Source organism: Zootoca vivipara, chromosome 2, assembly GCF_965207765.1.
Source record: "Zootoca vivipara chromosome 2, rZooViv2.hap1.1, whole genome shotgun sequence".
In the NCBI taxonomy this organism is placed as follows: Eukaryota; Metazoa; Chordata; class Lepidosauria; order Squamata; family Lacertidae; genus Zootoca; species Zootoca vivipara.
The window spans coordinates 47,018,686-47,031,138 of record NC_142584.1 but is presented as its reverse complement, the minus strand read 5'-3'; the positions used below and the strand labels follow the sequence as shown (position 1 = coordinate 47,031,138).

At 40.9% G+C, this 12,453-nt stretch overlaps 1 protein-coding gene across 5 annotated transcripts in view; it reads left to right on the top strand.

Annotated features, from left to right (window-relative positions):
- The window catches only part of HTR4 (5-hydroxytryptamine receptor 4), a 172,430-nt gene that overhangs the window by 144,295 nt on the left and 15,682 nt on the right, over window positions 1–12,453 (top strand). Inside the window, exon 7 of one of the 5 annotated variants that reach the window (XM_088661808.1) lies at window positions 1,331–1,406. The exons of the other annotated variants lie outside the window; for them this stretch is intronic. Within the exon in view, the coding sequence (XP_088517934.1) occupies window positions 1,331–1,391 (61 nt within the window). The 3' untranslated portion in view covers window positions 1,392–1,406. The remainder of the gene's footprint in view (window positions 1–1,330; window positions 1,407–12,453) is intronic. 5 annotated transcript variants of the gene reach the window in all.

Sequence of the window (12,453 nt, the reverse complement as noted above, 5' to 3'; positions counted from 1 at the left end):
GCATTTCTCTTCTCTGTGCTGCATATTAGGCAGTTTATTGTAACTTGCTATCATGTGGTATCTATTGTCAAAATGAGTTCAAAGCTCTTCTTGTCTGCTGCAGTTCCGCACACCACAGAACAATGTGTATCTCTCCCCTGTTGCTTCAGAAATCACCTGCTGGCATTCCTTAATCTGAACACGTTATCAAAAATATCACAGATTAGTATTTATATTTAGAGATTATTTGTTTGACACTGGGGTTTGCTGAAGCAGCTCAGTTGGTCAGTTTCCCTCACCTCCCCATGCTGACATCATGAAATTTAAAACCAAAAATAATATTAAAACAGCTTAAAAAATGAAACGCCAGCAGAAATGCCAGACGTGATGAGAATTCAAAAGAATTTCCTTTTGGCTTTACCAGTGTATTTTTGACCGATTCCTTATCATGTCTTAAATTGGAAGTGATTTTTAATTTCATATTTATTTACTTAGAGCTTGCATAACTTGATCAAGTGAAGGGAAAGGACTGGGTGGGGATGTGAAGGGCACACACCGTGTCCCTCTCCTATTCTTTGTAATGAGCTAGCATGGAATGCATGTGCCACCACTAAAATAAGGGGGGATAGGAAGCAAACAGCTTTGGTTCGCCCCCATGAAAGTCCCTGTACATGTGAACACTTTGCCTGTACACAAAAAAAATTGAGGCTGTAGCTCGGTGCGTGGAGCACATGTTTGTATGCAAAAGGTCCAGAAGCAATTGTGTGGTGTGGATTTCATTCATTGTTGTACCTTGGTAATGTGAACAATTACACTGGGGCATTCTTACACAGTATATCTTAATTAACCTTACCATATCACCCAAAGCAAATCCAGATTAGGGATCAGATATAGAGGTTGGTGTTGATGGTCAGACATGAGCTCCTACAGAAGACAAAATATACAAGCATTATTTGAATGATGTAAGGTGTTAACAGTAATGAACCAGATGGCACATTGTATTAAATAACATTATTAAAATTACAGGTAGGTAGCCGTGTTGGTCTGATGTAGCCGAAACAAAAAAAAAATAAAAAAATTCCTTCCAGTAGCACCTTAGAGACCAACTAAGTTTGTCATAGGTATGAGCTTTCGTGTGCATGCACATGTCTTCAGATACACTATTAATGTTTCTGTTCTAATGTTTCTGTAGATGCATTGGCACGGTGCTGGCAGTACTCACATCTTTCACATTGCTTAGGCATATTTAATTAGGAATTTAATTGATGGGTAACGGTGATAATTTGTGTTTTTCTTTCCTTTCTTCCCTTGTCCCACTGTGTCTGTCCTTCCCTCCCTCCTGCACTAAAAGTGGCTGTTCCACTATCTCCAAGTTCCTCCTGCTGTTCTGCAATAGACCAGTTCCTGTCTAACCCTGAACATATTCTGTAAGTCTTTTATTTTATTACATGTTTCTGTGTTCACGTGTGTCCGTATATGTATGTGTGTATTTATTCATTTTAATGGATGTCCTAGAACTTCCTCTTGTTCAATGGTTCACAGATAGTTACAGGACTGAGGAGCCCTATTAACAAGGGGCACTACAGTGACCATGCCAAGCCCCCCTGTTGGTCCCCAGCAATTTTATTAGGGGGCAATGGATTGGGAGATGGGGCTTCAGTGGCAGGCCTTGGCCTGGGTCCTGAGGCATTCTGGAGATATGCTAGAATGGGGAAATAAAGGTGGTGGTGGCTGCCTCACCTGGCACTTTTCTTCAGAATGCTGGTCCCTAAACAGTGGGGGTGTTAAGAAAGTTAATAGAAAGGGAGGCTCAGTGCAATGAATTTGCAGTTGATTATGAAGTGTGCCATTTTCTTGTAGCCCAAAGGACAGGTGGCAGATTTTATACTGAGTGTTCTGAGCTGGCTATTATTGTTGCCAAGTACAGTGATAGGGATCAAATATTGTTGTGCATGGTGATCTATAGATGTGCAAAAGAAGATTTTAAAAGAATTTTATCACAAAGCAGAACAAATAGTTAGGACACCACAGGATGTCATCCTTCCCTTAATATCTTGCTTGTCAACCCATGTCTCAGGGAATGGACCTGGTAGTTAAGACTCACAAAATATTGTAGTGTCTGCCTTATATTCAGAAAAAAAAATACAGTACTGTATTCTTCATTCTGAAATCTAAAATGCAGAGTGTGGAATACATGCCCCCCCTCAAATGCTTGCCTGCTTATATTATAAACACCCCCTTTTTGTTGTTAAGAATCCTAAACCTCAGTATTTCAAGAGGGGAATTACTGAAAAATTATTTTGGAAGGAAGTAAATCATGGGACTACTCTGTTATTGTCCTCAGTTTTGCATATTTCTCCTAGACAAGGCTTCAAGGAGTTCCCTGAACCCATTTGGACTTACCTCCTGATGAGTTCCCACCTACTTTCTTAGTCTTGACTTTACAAACAACGACTGAAGCATAACAAAAGGCTACAAGAAGGTCCAGGAATTCTGAGCTCAAGATAATGCAAGTGAGCACAGAATCTAAGTCTGATAAAATGACTAAGGGTCATGTACATGGGCAAAAATGTTTATTGGCAAATATCAACCCAGCTCCTTGTAGAAGAAAGTTATTTTTATTTGACCCTGATGTTTAAGAAAATCTTAACAGCCCATGCTGTGCGACAAAGAGCACTTAAATAAAAAGTTTACTGAAAAAAGACAAACTCATTAAGGAGGAAGATGGAAAGCACTTAACAGACATTCTCAATACAGGATTTCCTATTATGGAGTCAGCTTTGTCCACATAATACCTTGTGTGTTTTTAAAGCAACATTTTCTCAGGCTGGAGTAAACTGTCCAAAATGACTCAAGAGGGAAAGATATCTCTAAGCAAACAAGGAAGTGCACTATTATTTCTTTTCATACCAAGCTGCCACTAGATCTGCATGTCTCAGTTTGTAGTTTAAATGTTACTGTTTTCAGAGGCTTTGAAGACATGCTACAAAAATTATGCTACCATACACCCATTGAGCAGTACAAGTTAAGATAAATTACGGGGAAATGCAAAATTCATGGATTTTTGTGCGAAAGATCAATGCAGAGCTAAGTGGGCAGTTAGCAAGTGGCTTCTTTATGGTTTCTTCCTGAAACCATGAACAATAGTTTTTGAAGCTATCTGATGATGGCTTGAGCTCATGATTTGAACTCCAGTTAAAAGCAGCAAAATCCCAGAGGTACCTCCTAGGCCATCCTGGCTAGGGTGGGGGGGGGGAAAGGCATGGCATTGGCTGCCTATGATATGAGTGAATATTTCTTTAGCAGGTAGCCACCAATTATGCTACAAAGCTGTAATATAAGGTGTGTGAATTTTAGGTATGCCAACAACAGGGACTTTAAGCCCAGGGCTTTGCATTGACATAGCATTAACAGATAGTGAACGGCAGTCAAAAGATGTTCCGTTTATAACAACTAAAACTATCTCCAATTTCAGAAGGCATTTCTTTCTTTCAGTTGAAACTCTGTGACCTTGTAGCTGCCGTAACCCTGCCAGACGTGTTGTTCTCATCTACTTGTTATTTTCCTGTTGAAACATCTTAGTGGGATGCTAAGAGTTCAACCAAGAACATAGTCTGCAATTTGCCAATGACAAGGACAGACCATATTTGTCAAGTCTTCAGTCACAGCTTTGATTAGACTCCAACATAAAAATACGTTCATGTTGCTAAGGCAATATTAGAAATGAGTGATTCATCTTAGAAGGGAATTAACTGTACTGAGGTGCCAATTGTGATGAAATGATTAACTCTGACAGGCTGGAAAGCGGGAAGTTGTGGTCTGCAAAATGTTAGGTTATTTTTCAGGTACAGGTTGCAAAAATGGCTATGAAGACTAGTTTGACTGTGATTCTGCCAAGCAATTCATTAAAGGTCATCAAGCCCACTCACTGCAGATAAGATAAATCAAATTCTGTAGGGAACTGATGTTATTTATAAACAAAACACAGCATTTAGTTTGATCTTCTTGGATATTTATTATTATTATTTTGTGTATGTTCAACAGGCAAATCTCCAACAAACTGGTCTGAAGGGGAAATGAAATATGACGGGACTTGAGATTCATTTTATAAGGCCATATGAAAACAATATTGCAGCATGTACTTTAGTGCAAACAGGTGGCAGGGTGTGCACAGGAAACAACATTTAATGTTATCTCAGTAATTTTCCTAGGTTATTGGGAGGGCTGCCAAGATAAGGATCATGTGGCTCTACCCCAGAATTTCCTGTAGCAAATGAATTCACGATTCCACTATTTACAGAGCAATTCAAGATCCCCTTCTGCCACACCTTGGGTGGGGGTGGGGTCAGAGTGCTGGATTGGGTGGTGTCCCTTCCTCTGCAAGCATCACTCTGGTACTGATCACCACCTTCCGCCTCCAAAAGGGGCAGGCAGGAGACATGCTGTTGGGCTCTTCACTAGCAGAGGGAGAGGAGGGGGTGGTGCTGAGATGGTCTGGGATCCACTGAACTCTGAGTCAGTCTCACCTGGAGCTGACACCCCTCTCCTCTCCCCACCCTGAGCAGCTGGCCCGTGGGTATTTATGTATTTATTTGTTGCATTTATGTCCCACCTTTTCCCTCATCCCAGTTATCTGCACTTAGGGCAGTCTCATATTGGCTCCTCAGTGGTATATGGGGGAATTTATTTATTTTTAATTATCTCCCTTGGTTCAAATCAAGCCCAGATCCAAGGGGGAAAATTGTGTCAATGATGGATGGCTTGAAATAAGCTGAAATTCTGCACGTTTATTTCAGTAATGGTTGTGGGCATCTATAATGTGTCAAAAGAAGTTCATTTTTCTGTTCTCTCCTCTTTCATGCATTTTCTGGTGTGTCCATTAAGGCCAAGGCTGTGTATATTCTATGAATCATTCTGCTTTAGCATTGAAAAGTGCAAAATTGGGTAAGTGAGCACAGAACTCAGCATCCTGAGGCCACAGCTTAAAAAGAAGAAAGCTGTAAGAGGTAACTTACTGTATAATATGGCTGGGCTGCTGGAAGTGTCTGATTTAAATCTCAGAAGAATCAGGGAGGAAGACTCAGTAGAATTTCCATTCCTAAGAGCCAGGCTTTGGTGTGTCATGCATTGCTCTCTGTTCTTCATGGAACAAAATAAATTGTGCTAAATAAAATGCATGCAAAATATGTATCACTTTTGCAGCATATATATGCTATGCAGAATCCAACTTTGCTTACTTCAGGATTTAAATTGCATTTTTTCAGCTTGAAGTTCACATAGCCAGCCCGACACAACCATTGTGACTATTTTAGGAAGGAAAGTTTTCTCGTTGCTAGCTTCTTCTTATATACGGATGCATTTCATTTGGGATTCACATAGCCAAGGAAAGAAGCCCTTGTTCTGGGAGATTTAGCAGTACACCAGTACAAAGAATAACTAGGATGTTGTTACCAGCAGCGGCATTGGTTCCACGTGGCAATACTTGTGGATTCAGAGCCCAACAATACAAGCAGCCACATAGCGCAGGGTACAACGCAACACAAAGAATGAAAGCAAATGATTATTTCTTTGTTTGCTTTACTACCATCTTTCACCCTAAAGTCCCAGGATGGGGTACAACAATTAAAACACAATGTTAAAAACAATTTACAATCATAAAGACAAAATGGGTTCTAAAAATATACATCTTGGGTGTCAAAAGCCGGAGCAAAGAGGGGCATCTTAAGGAGATCCTGAAGTGGAGAAGCACAGGAATGCTTTTGTGAATCATTGTCCAATGTGTATGCTGGCCAAACATTATCATGAAAATTGAGTGTTTTACACTGCGTCGAAGCAAAGAAACTATACCTGCAAACAGGACATCATACAAGCAAATACTCTTTTTCTCTTCTGTTATGATGCATCTAAAAAGAGAAGAACTTGTTCTACCTCTGTGAAGCTTCTTACTGGCTAAATGGTGGCGTATGAGAAGTTATTGACTACTGGGATACTACCATGTGACCAAGAAAATAGAATTTTCTCCAGCAACTAATAATACAAATTTGGAAAATGAACTTTCTCAGAGTTGGAAGCTAGAAGGTTTTCTGTCCAATCCATGTTGTGCTTGTTTTGTTTTCAGTCCGGTTCCTGGGGTGATAGCTACAAACTTAGCATGCTAGATCGGCAGACCAAACGACTGTCCACCTGTTGAACTCTGCCTTCCTGGTGAATCATGGTGCAGATGGCAGCGCCATTTTCAGAGCTATAAACAGTATAATTGTCATAGCTCTTTGAATGGTACTGCCATATGTACCAGAAATGCAGCATTTAGATGTGTGAGGGCTTTGGGTCAACTGAACTGCCTTCGTAAATTACTGTACAGTATATGGAATTCTAAAGTGAGCTTGAGTGCTATGTTAAGCTTTAGAGTATATGCTCCAAGAATGTTCTCACCTGCAATAAATCCAAGTATATGTCAACAAATTGATCATGCAGGCAAGACATTGAGCAGCAGCTCAATGACAAAATGACTAAAATCAAAACAAATAACCAGCAGGTTGTTTGCTTGAATGAATGAATGAATGAATGGTGTATTTCTATAGTGATGTATGTTTAGCATGCACATGTGCAGGTGTTTAATGGATCTCTTTCCAATAAAGCTACAGAGCAAATCTGCTTTTCAGTATGACTTGAAATATTTCCTTCAAGATCTGCATGCACTGGTGGACAGAAGAGTACCCATAATTTGTGTTGTAAATGCAGAAAAATAACATGCTGAAAGACTGTAGTAATGAAAGAAGGAATGATACAGAGAACATGGTGAAACAAAGACCACTTTCCCCTAAGACTCCTCTAACTTGGTGTGGAGGGCCTGTTGCTTAGTGAATGTGCCTGTTTTACATGAAGATGGTTCCAGGTTCAATTCATGGCATCTCCAGTTTTAAAACAATCTGGTTATAATGGTAGATGCAAAAGACCTGTGCTTTTGACCCTTAAGATCCGTTGTTTGTAATAGGCAAATTGAGTTGGAATAAGTTTTCTTCCTTTGCTCCAATCTGTGACTCCTTGCATTCTGTGCTGTTGATTGTGACTGGCATGGTTGGCTGTTTGACCTAATATCATATTGTACATCTGAGAGTATGTAGCACAAACTTTTCTCTGCTCCTCTCCAAGTCACTCTCTCTAATTCAGTGTCAGGCATAATTCATTTTTGAGTTCTCTGTTCATCTACCATGTTGCCCTCTTTGTTCACTTGTAGACGCATTACAGTTCCTGATCAAATGAAATAAAAATATGTTTAAGTCACATACATATAAAACAGACATTTTCTTTATTTCTTTGTATATAAGAGTTTCACGTCTCCAGGGGATAAAATGCAGTAGGTGATTACAAACCTCCTTTGGCCAGTCTACTTTTCCTACTACTTGTTTCCTTACTTTTTCCTTTCTTCTAGTTTGTGTGATCAAAAATCTTCAGCCCTCTCAAAAATACAAGGGTATAGCAATTTGTGCCAAAGCAGCCATTGTAGTGCTGACCCTGTTTACTTCAATAATTACCTGAGCATTGCCTCAAGGCATTAGTCAAGTAGTGCAGTTTCTGGTTTAATGTCATCCTGCAGCATCTGTAACAGCTGCAGGCAGATATATGTCACTTTGTTCTTCTTGCATTTGTTCTGTAATTGACAATCTGCTCCTGCCAGGCCTAATTATGATCAAGCTTGTTTTACTGTGAGTTCTCTACAACAGGCTTCCTCAACCTCGGCCCTCCAGATGTTTTTGGCCTACAACTCCCATGATCCCTAGCTAGCAGGACCAGTGGTCAGGGATGGTGGGAATTGTAGTCTCAAGGTTGAGGAAGCCTGCTCTACAAGAAAAGGTCTCACCTAGACTAATTTTAACTATCAAAATGGATACATCGATGAGGATGTTGTACCTAAAATGTAGCGGTTATCATCTAATGCTGCGGTAGTCCGTAAATGAATTCCAGACAAAGGTTTTGTTTCTTTGGTTGTTTGAACTTAACGTTCGCCAAACTAGAGATAGCAGTGAGGTGGTCTAATGTCAATGAAGTTGCACAATATTTTCCCCAGTACAAATTGATCTAGAATGTGTTTCCTCTGACACAGATGGAAGCTCTTTCACAGAATGTGTGTTTTATCTTACCCCTGCAGTGAGGGCTTATTTATTATTAGCTTGACTCATCATGCTTGTTCTGTATACAGACATCTCAAATTTGTGCTCTTTGAGAATAGCCTGTTTGGGTAAATCTGGCTTATGTGCATTGGGTTTTGTTTCTGTTTTACTCTCAAGCCATTAGCTTCTATAAAATCAGTGAACATGGTCATTTTTACAGAATAAGAAGAGTAGTAATGAATTGGTCATTCTTGTAGCATTCAATGGTGATGATTTCATGAATGTGCGAGAATGAAGTCCTTACAACATGGGTGCAATTTGTATGTATGTCTTATGTTAGTGGGTGGAATCCACTGAGACAAAAGTTTCATCAGCACAAGGATTTCTGCTTGCACACAATGGAATATTTTTCCCCTCTCTTCCTTGCGGACCCCTAAATCAGCTCTAGATTTTCCCTCAACTATCTGGAGCAGGTTTGAGGGTGGATGGTATGGAGGGCATAGGAGGGAAGTCTTGTTGTACAAACAGAATTTCTTGCGCTGATGGGAGTAATTAGAGAATACCTCCAAGGACCTGCATGTCATTGGCTGTGTTCACACAGCACTTCATTCCATTTCTCTGATATTTCCCTAACTGTGATTTCAACATTATATTTACAGTTTCACATAATGCAAAAGCCACTTTAAGAAAACCAATGGAATATGGTGCATTTTAAGTCTTCATTTCCATGTTATTTGATTCTGGGGGGGGGGGATGCTGCCACCTTAACTCAGAAAACCAAGTGGTGTTTTCTGTTGTTCTTATACGGCAGGCATGTCCAACAGGTAGATCGTGATCTACCGGTAGATCACTGGATGTCAGCGGTAGATCACTGGTAGATCATTGGCTCCCCCAAAGAAATTGAACAACTGTGGTTCCCCTAAAAAAAAGAGCTCAATATTTTACCTCCTTCCTGAAAAAACTTTGACCCAACCCCCCCCAAAAAAATGGGCCTTCCTCCTTCCTAAAAAAAGCTCAACAACTTTGACCTGAACCCCAAAAAGGGGGTAGGTCACTGCCAGTTTTTAACTCTGTGAGTAGATTGCAGTCTCTTGGGAGTTGGCCACCCCAGGCCAACAGATGCAGCCTGGATAGCTCAGTTGGTTAGTGTGGTGCTGATAACGCCAAGGTTGCCGGTTTAATCCCCATATGGGACAGCTGCGTATTCCTACATTGCAAGGGGTGGGACTAGATAATCTAACCTGAGGGTCTCTTCCAACTCTACAATTCTTTGGTTCTATGTCTGGAAAGGGTAGGAGAGCGATGATGTTGTCCAGTGTTGATCGTTGTGTCACAGCATTCCCACTGATGTGAATGAAATTTAGTGTGACATGTCAGAATACCTGTCAAAAATCCACAATTCCATAACACAAGCACTGCAATGTGAAGGGAACATTGGAAAATGAGGCAGAAGTGCCAGTGTTATAGTGAGGAAAACTAAAGCCATATTCCCCACATCTTAATGCATCCGTATCTGTAGAAATATTTTTTGTATGAAGAACAATTAATTATTGTTAATTACTTGAGGCTGACAGGAAGGCAGAGGTTCCTATCAAGGCCTTCTGTATACTCTGCAGGCCAATTAACCCCTTTAGCTACTGGATTAAAATATGTGCTGTGAAAAGTGCTGATCCTAAGGATAGCACAATGCGTTACTACAATTAAATGAAGAAAATGACTGAGATCAAGAGATTGCCGAAGCACTTAATTGGAACTAATTAGGCGAAGTGATTTACAACAGAGGATGGAAGTGAGCAATGCAGATGGCTCTCATTGGCTCAAAGATACAGCTGTGACAAACTGATTCATAAAGATGCATATCTGGAACAGTCTGTTCAGTAGCACACACATTCTCTCCCTCAAGTTCTCTGAATAAATTCTCATGAAAATATCCAAATTACAGGCTGTTAACTTTCTCAGCATGAAAGTTGCCAATGAAATGATGGATTGGGGGGGGGCTGGTCTGAAATTAAGAGGAATTCACAGTTGTACTTCAATACCAAGTTGGTTAAAAACACAATAAAATATGGAGTGAGGGAAGCATAAGGGTATATTTATATAAAGCAAGGGAAATTGTACCCTTCTTGGTGATTACCATTGGGCATGCTGGTTGGAACTGATGGCAGTAGGAGTCCTACATCTGCAGAGCCACAGGTTTCCCAGCCCTGATGTGAGACATGTGCATACTCAACATGGTAAACCAGGTTTCCTGAGCTTGGTGCCTTCCACATGTTTTGACTATAAGTCCCATCAACCCCAACCAGCATGGCCAGTGGTCAGGGATGGTGGGAGCTGTAGTACAGCAACCACTGAAAAATAAATCTCATGACCATAATTCTCCTTTTAACTGCCAAAGGCCATGCAAAATGAATTTTTCAGCCTCTTTCAGAGTACTTGGTTCTGAGCTCACTTGGGAGCCATTCCCAAATGTTTGAATGATTTCAGTAAAAGCCTTGCTTGTGGCTGAGAATTATTTTGCTCTCCACAAAGAGGGAGTATGGAGCAGGCCTTGATCTGATGGCAATAGTCAGTGTATGCTACGGTAGTATTGTGAGGAGCTAGCATATAGTTAATGAAGCTTTATATCACTTGTGAAGTCATTGGCATGTTATGTTGTGGCAGACCATATTATACCTGGGCTCAAAGGAAGTTTGCTGATTGGAGGAACTTTCAGAATCGCATAGGGCGCTACTGAAATTTGAGATCCCAAGGTCCGCGTCAGGTCTTCCTAATTGTTTCTTGGTCTCCCAATTGTTATCTTACATGCAGTTCTAGAGAAAAACACAACATGACTCAAGTATCCCAGAGCAGACTTCAAAGGAGAGAGAGAGAGAGAGAGAGAGAGAGAGAGAGAGAGAGAGAGAGAGAGAGAGAGAGAGAGAGAGAGAGCCCACTTCATTTCTGCATTAGAATTCTAGAGGCTTCAGAGACATAGCTTTGCTATATATATATTTTATCCCTCTTTCTAGAAGGTCTTCTGCAGTTCAGTGAAAGTACTCGTTAGTTGCTGTCTGATACACTTTTGCCTGCATGGAAGCTAATTTTGTCTAGGAAATTGCTCTCATGTACATGCCAGCTCTTTGCTGCTGTGTTTAATCATCAGCTACACTGAGAAAGCTTTGGTGGCAGTAAATGTTGTGTGAAGTACCTAAGGGGTATTTATTCTAAAAGCATTGACTACTGAACCTTGGAAAACTTTTACCTCATGGGAAAAAAGATGCAGTGAACTGAAGGCAGCCTGGTGTGCAGCACTGCCACACCGTCAGAGATGCTGTCACACTGTCAGAGAGCACACGTGTTAAATGCAGTGTGCACAGTGCACAACATATCAGGCTTCGCCATACAAGCCCCCCTGAGCATGCTGTTTGGCCAGGCAAATACTCTGCCTGCTTTTGAAGAAATTGTATTGTACTGATGTTTACTATAGGTTTCATGTAAAGAACATCATGGGAATTTAGCGACACTTTGGTTCATTCTATCTTTCTGCTCTTTTCACATTTAATGCAAAGGCACAGTTCCTTTCAAAGGCAGGAAGTATTGGATGTAGCTTGCTCTCCTGCTATGAGAAGATGGCATTTAGTAGACAAGGTCATGCTGGTATCGACCTTGGAGATATTCTACATAGAGATTCAACTAACTTGCCCCACTAGCAGAAGCCCATGTAAGGACTTGCACTGGGGATTTCCGCCTCCCCAAAATCCACTCTGAAGTGTCAGGAGAACCCCCAGAACTGCATGAGAGGAGCAGAGGGGAGATTGTACCAGCTAGCAAGCAGAAATGCTTTTGCCGGTGGAATGTTTGCAACATCACAACATTCAGTTCTTCCCAGTATTTCAATGTATTCTGGAGTACAGGTGAGCAGAAGCTAAACTGGGTTCTGCTAGCATGTTGCTATATGATTTGTAGAAGAGCGATTGTGCTCTATGAGTCACTGTTTTGCACTTGGATCTGTCCACCTCCCTGGCCCCAAAATATATATACAGTCGTACCTTGGAAGTCGAATGGAATCCGTTCTGGAAATCCATTCAAGTTCCAAAATGTTCGGAAACCAAAGCACGGCTTCTGATTGGCTGCAGAAGCTCCTGCAGCCAATCAGAAGCCACGGAAGCCCCATCGGTCATTCGGGTTCCAAAGAACGTTCACAAACAGGAACACTTACTTCCGGTTTGCAGTGTTTGGAAGCCAAAACGTCCGAGTACCAAGGCGTTCGGGAGCCAAGGTACGACCGTATGTCACCTCTGTATATGTAGGCAGTGATTGCTCTTGGTAATTAGTATCCATATAAAGTTTAAGTGGAGTTAGATACCTAATGTGGATTTATATA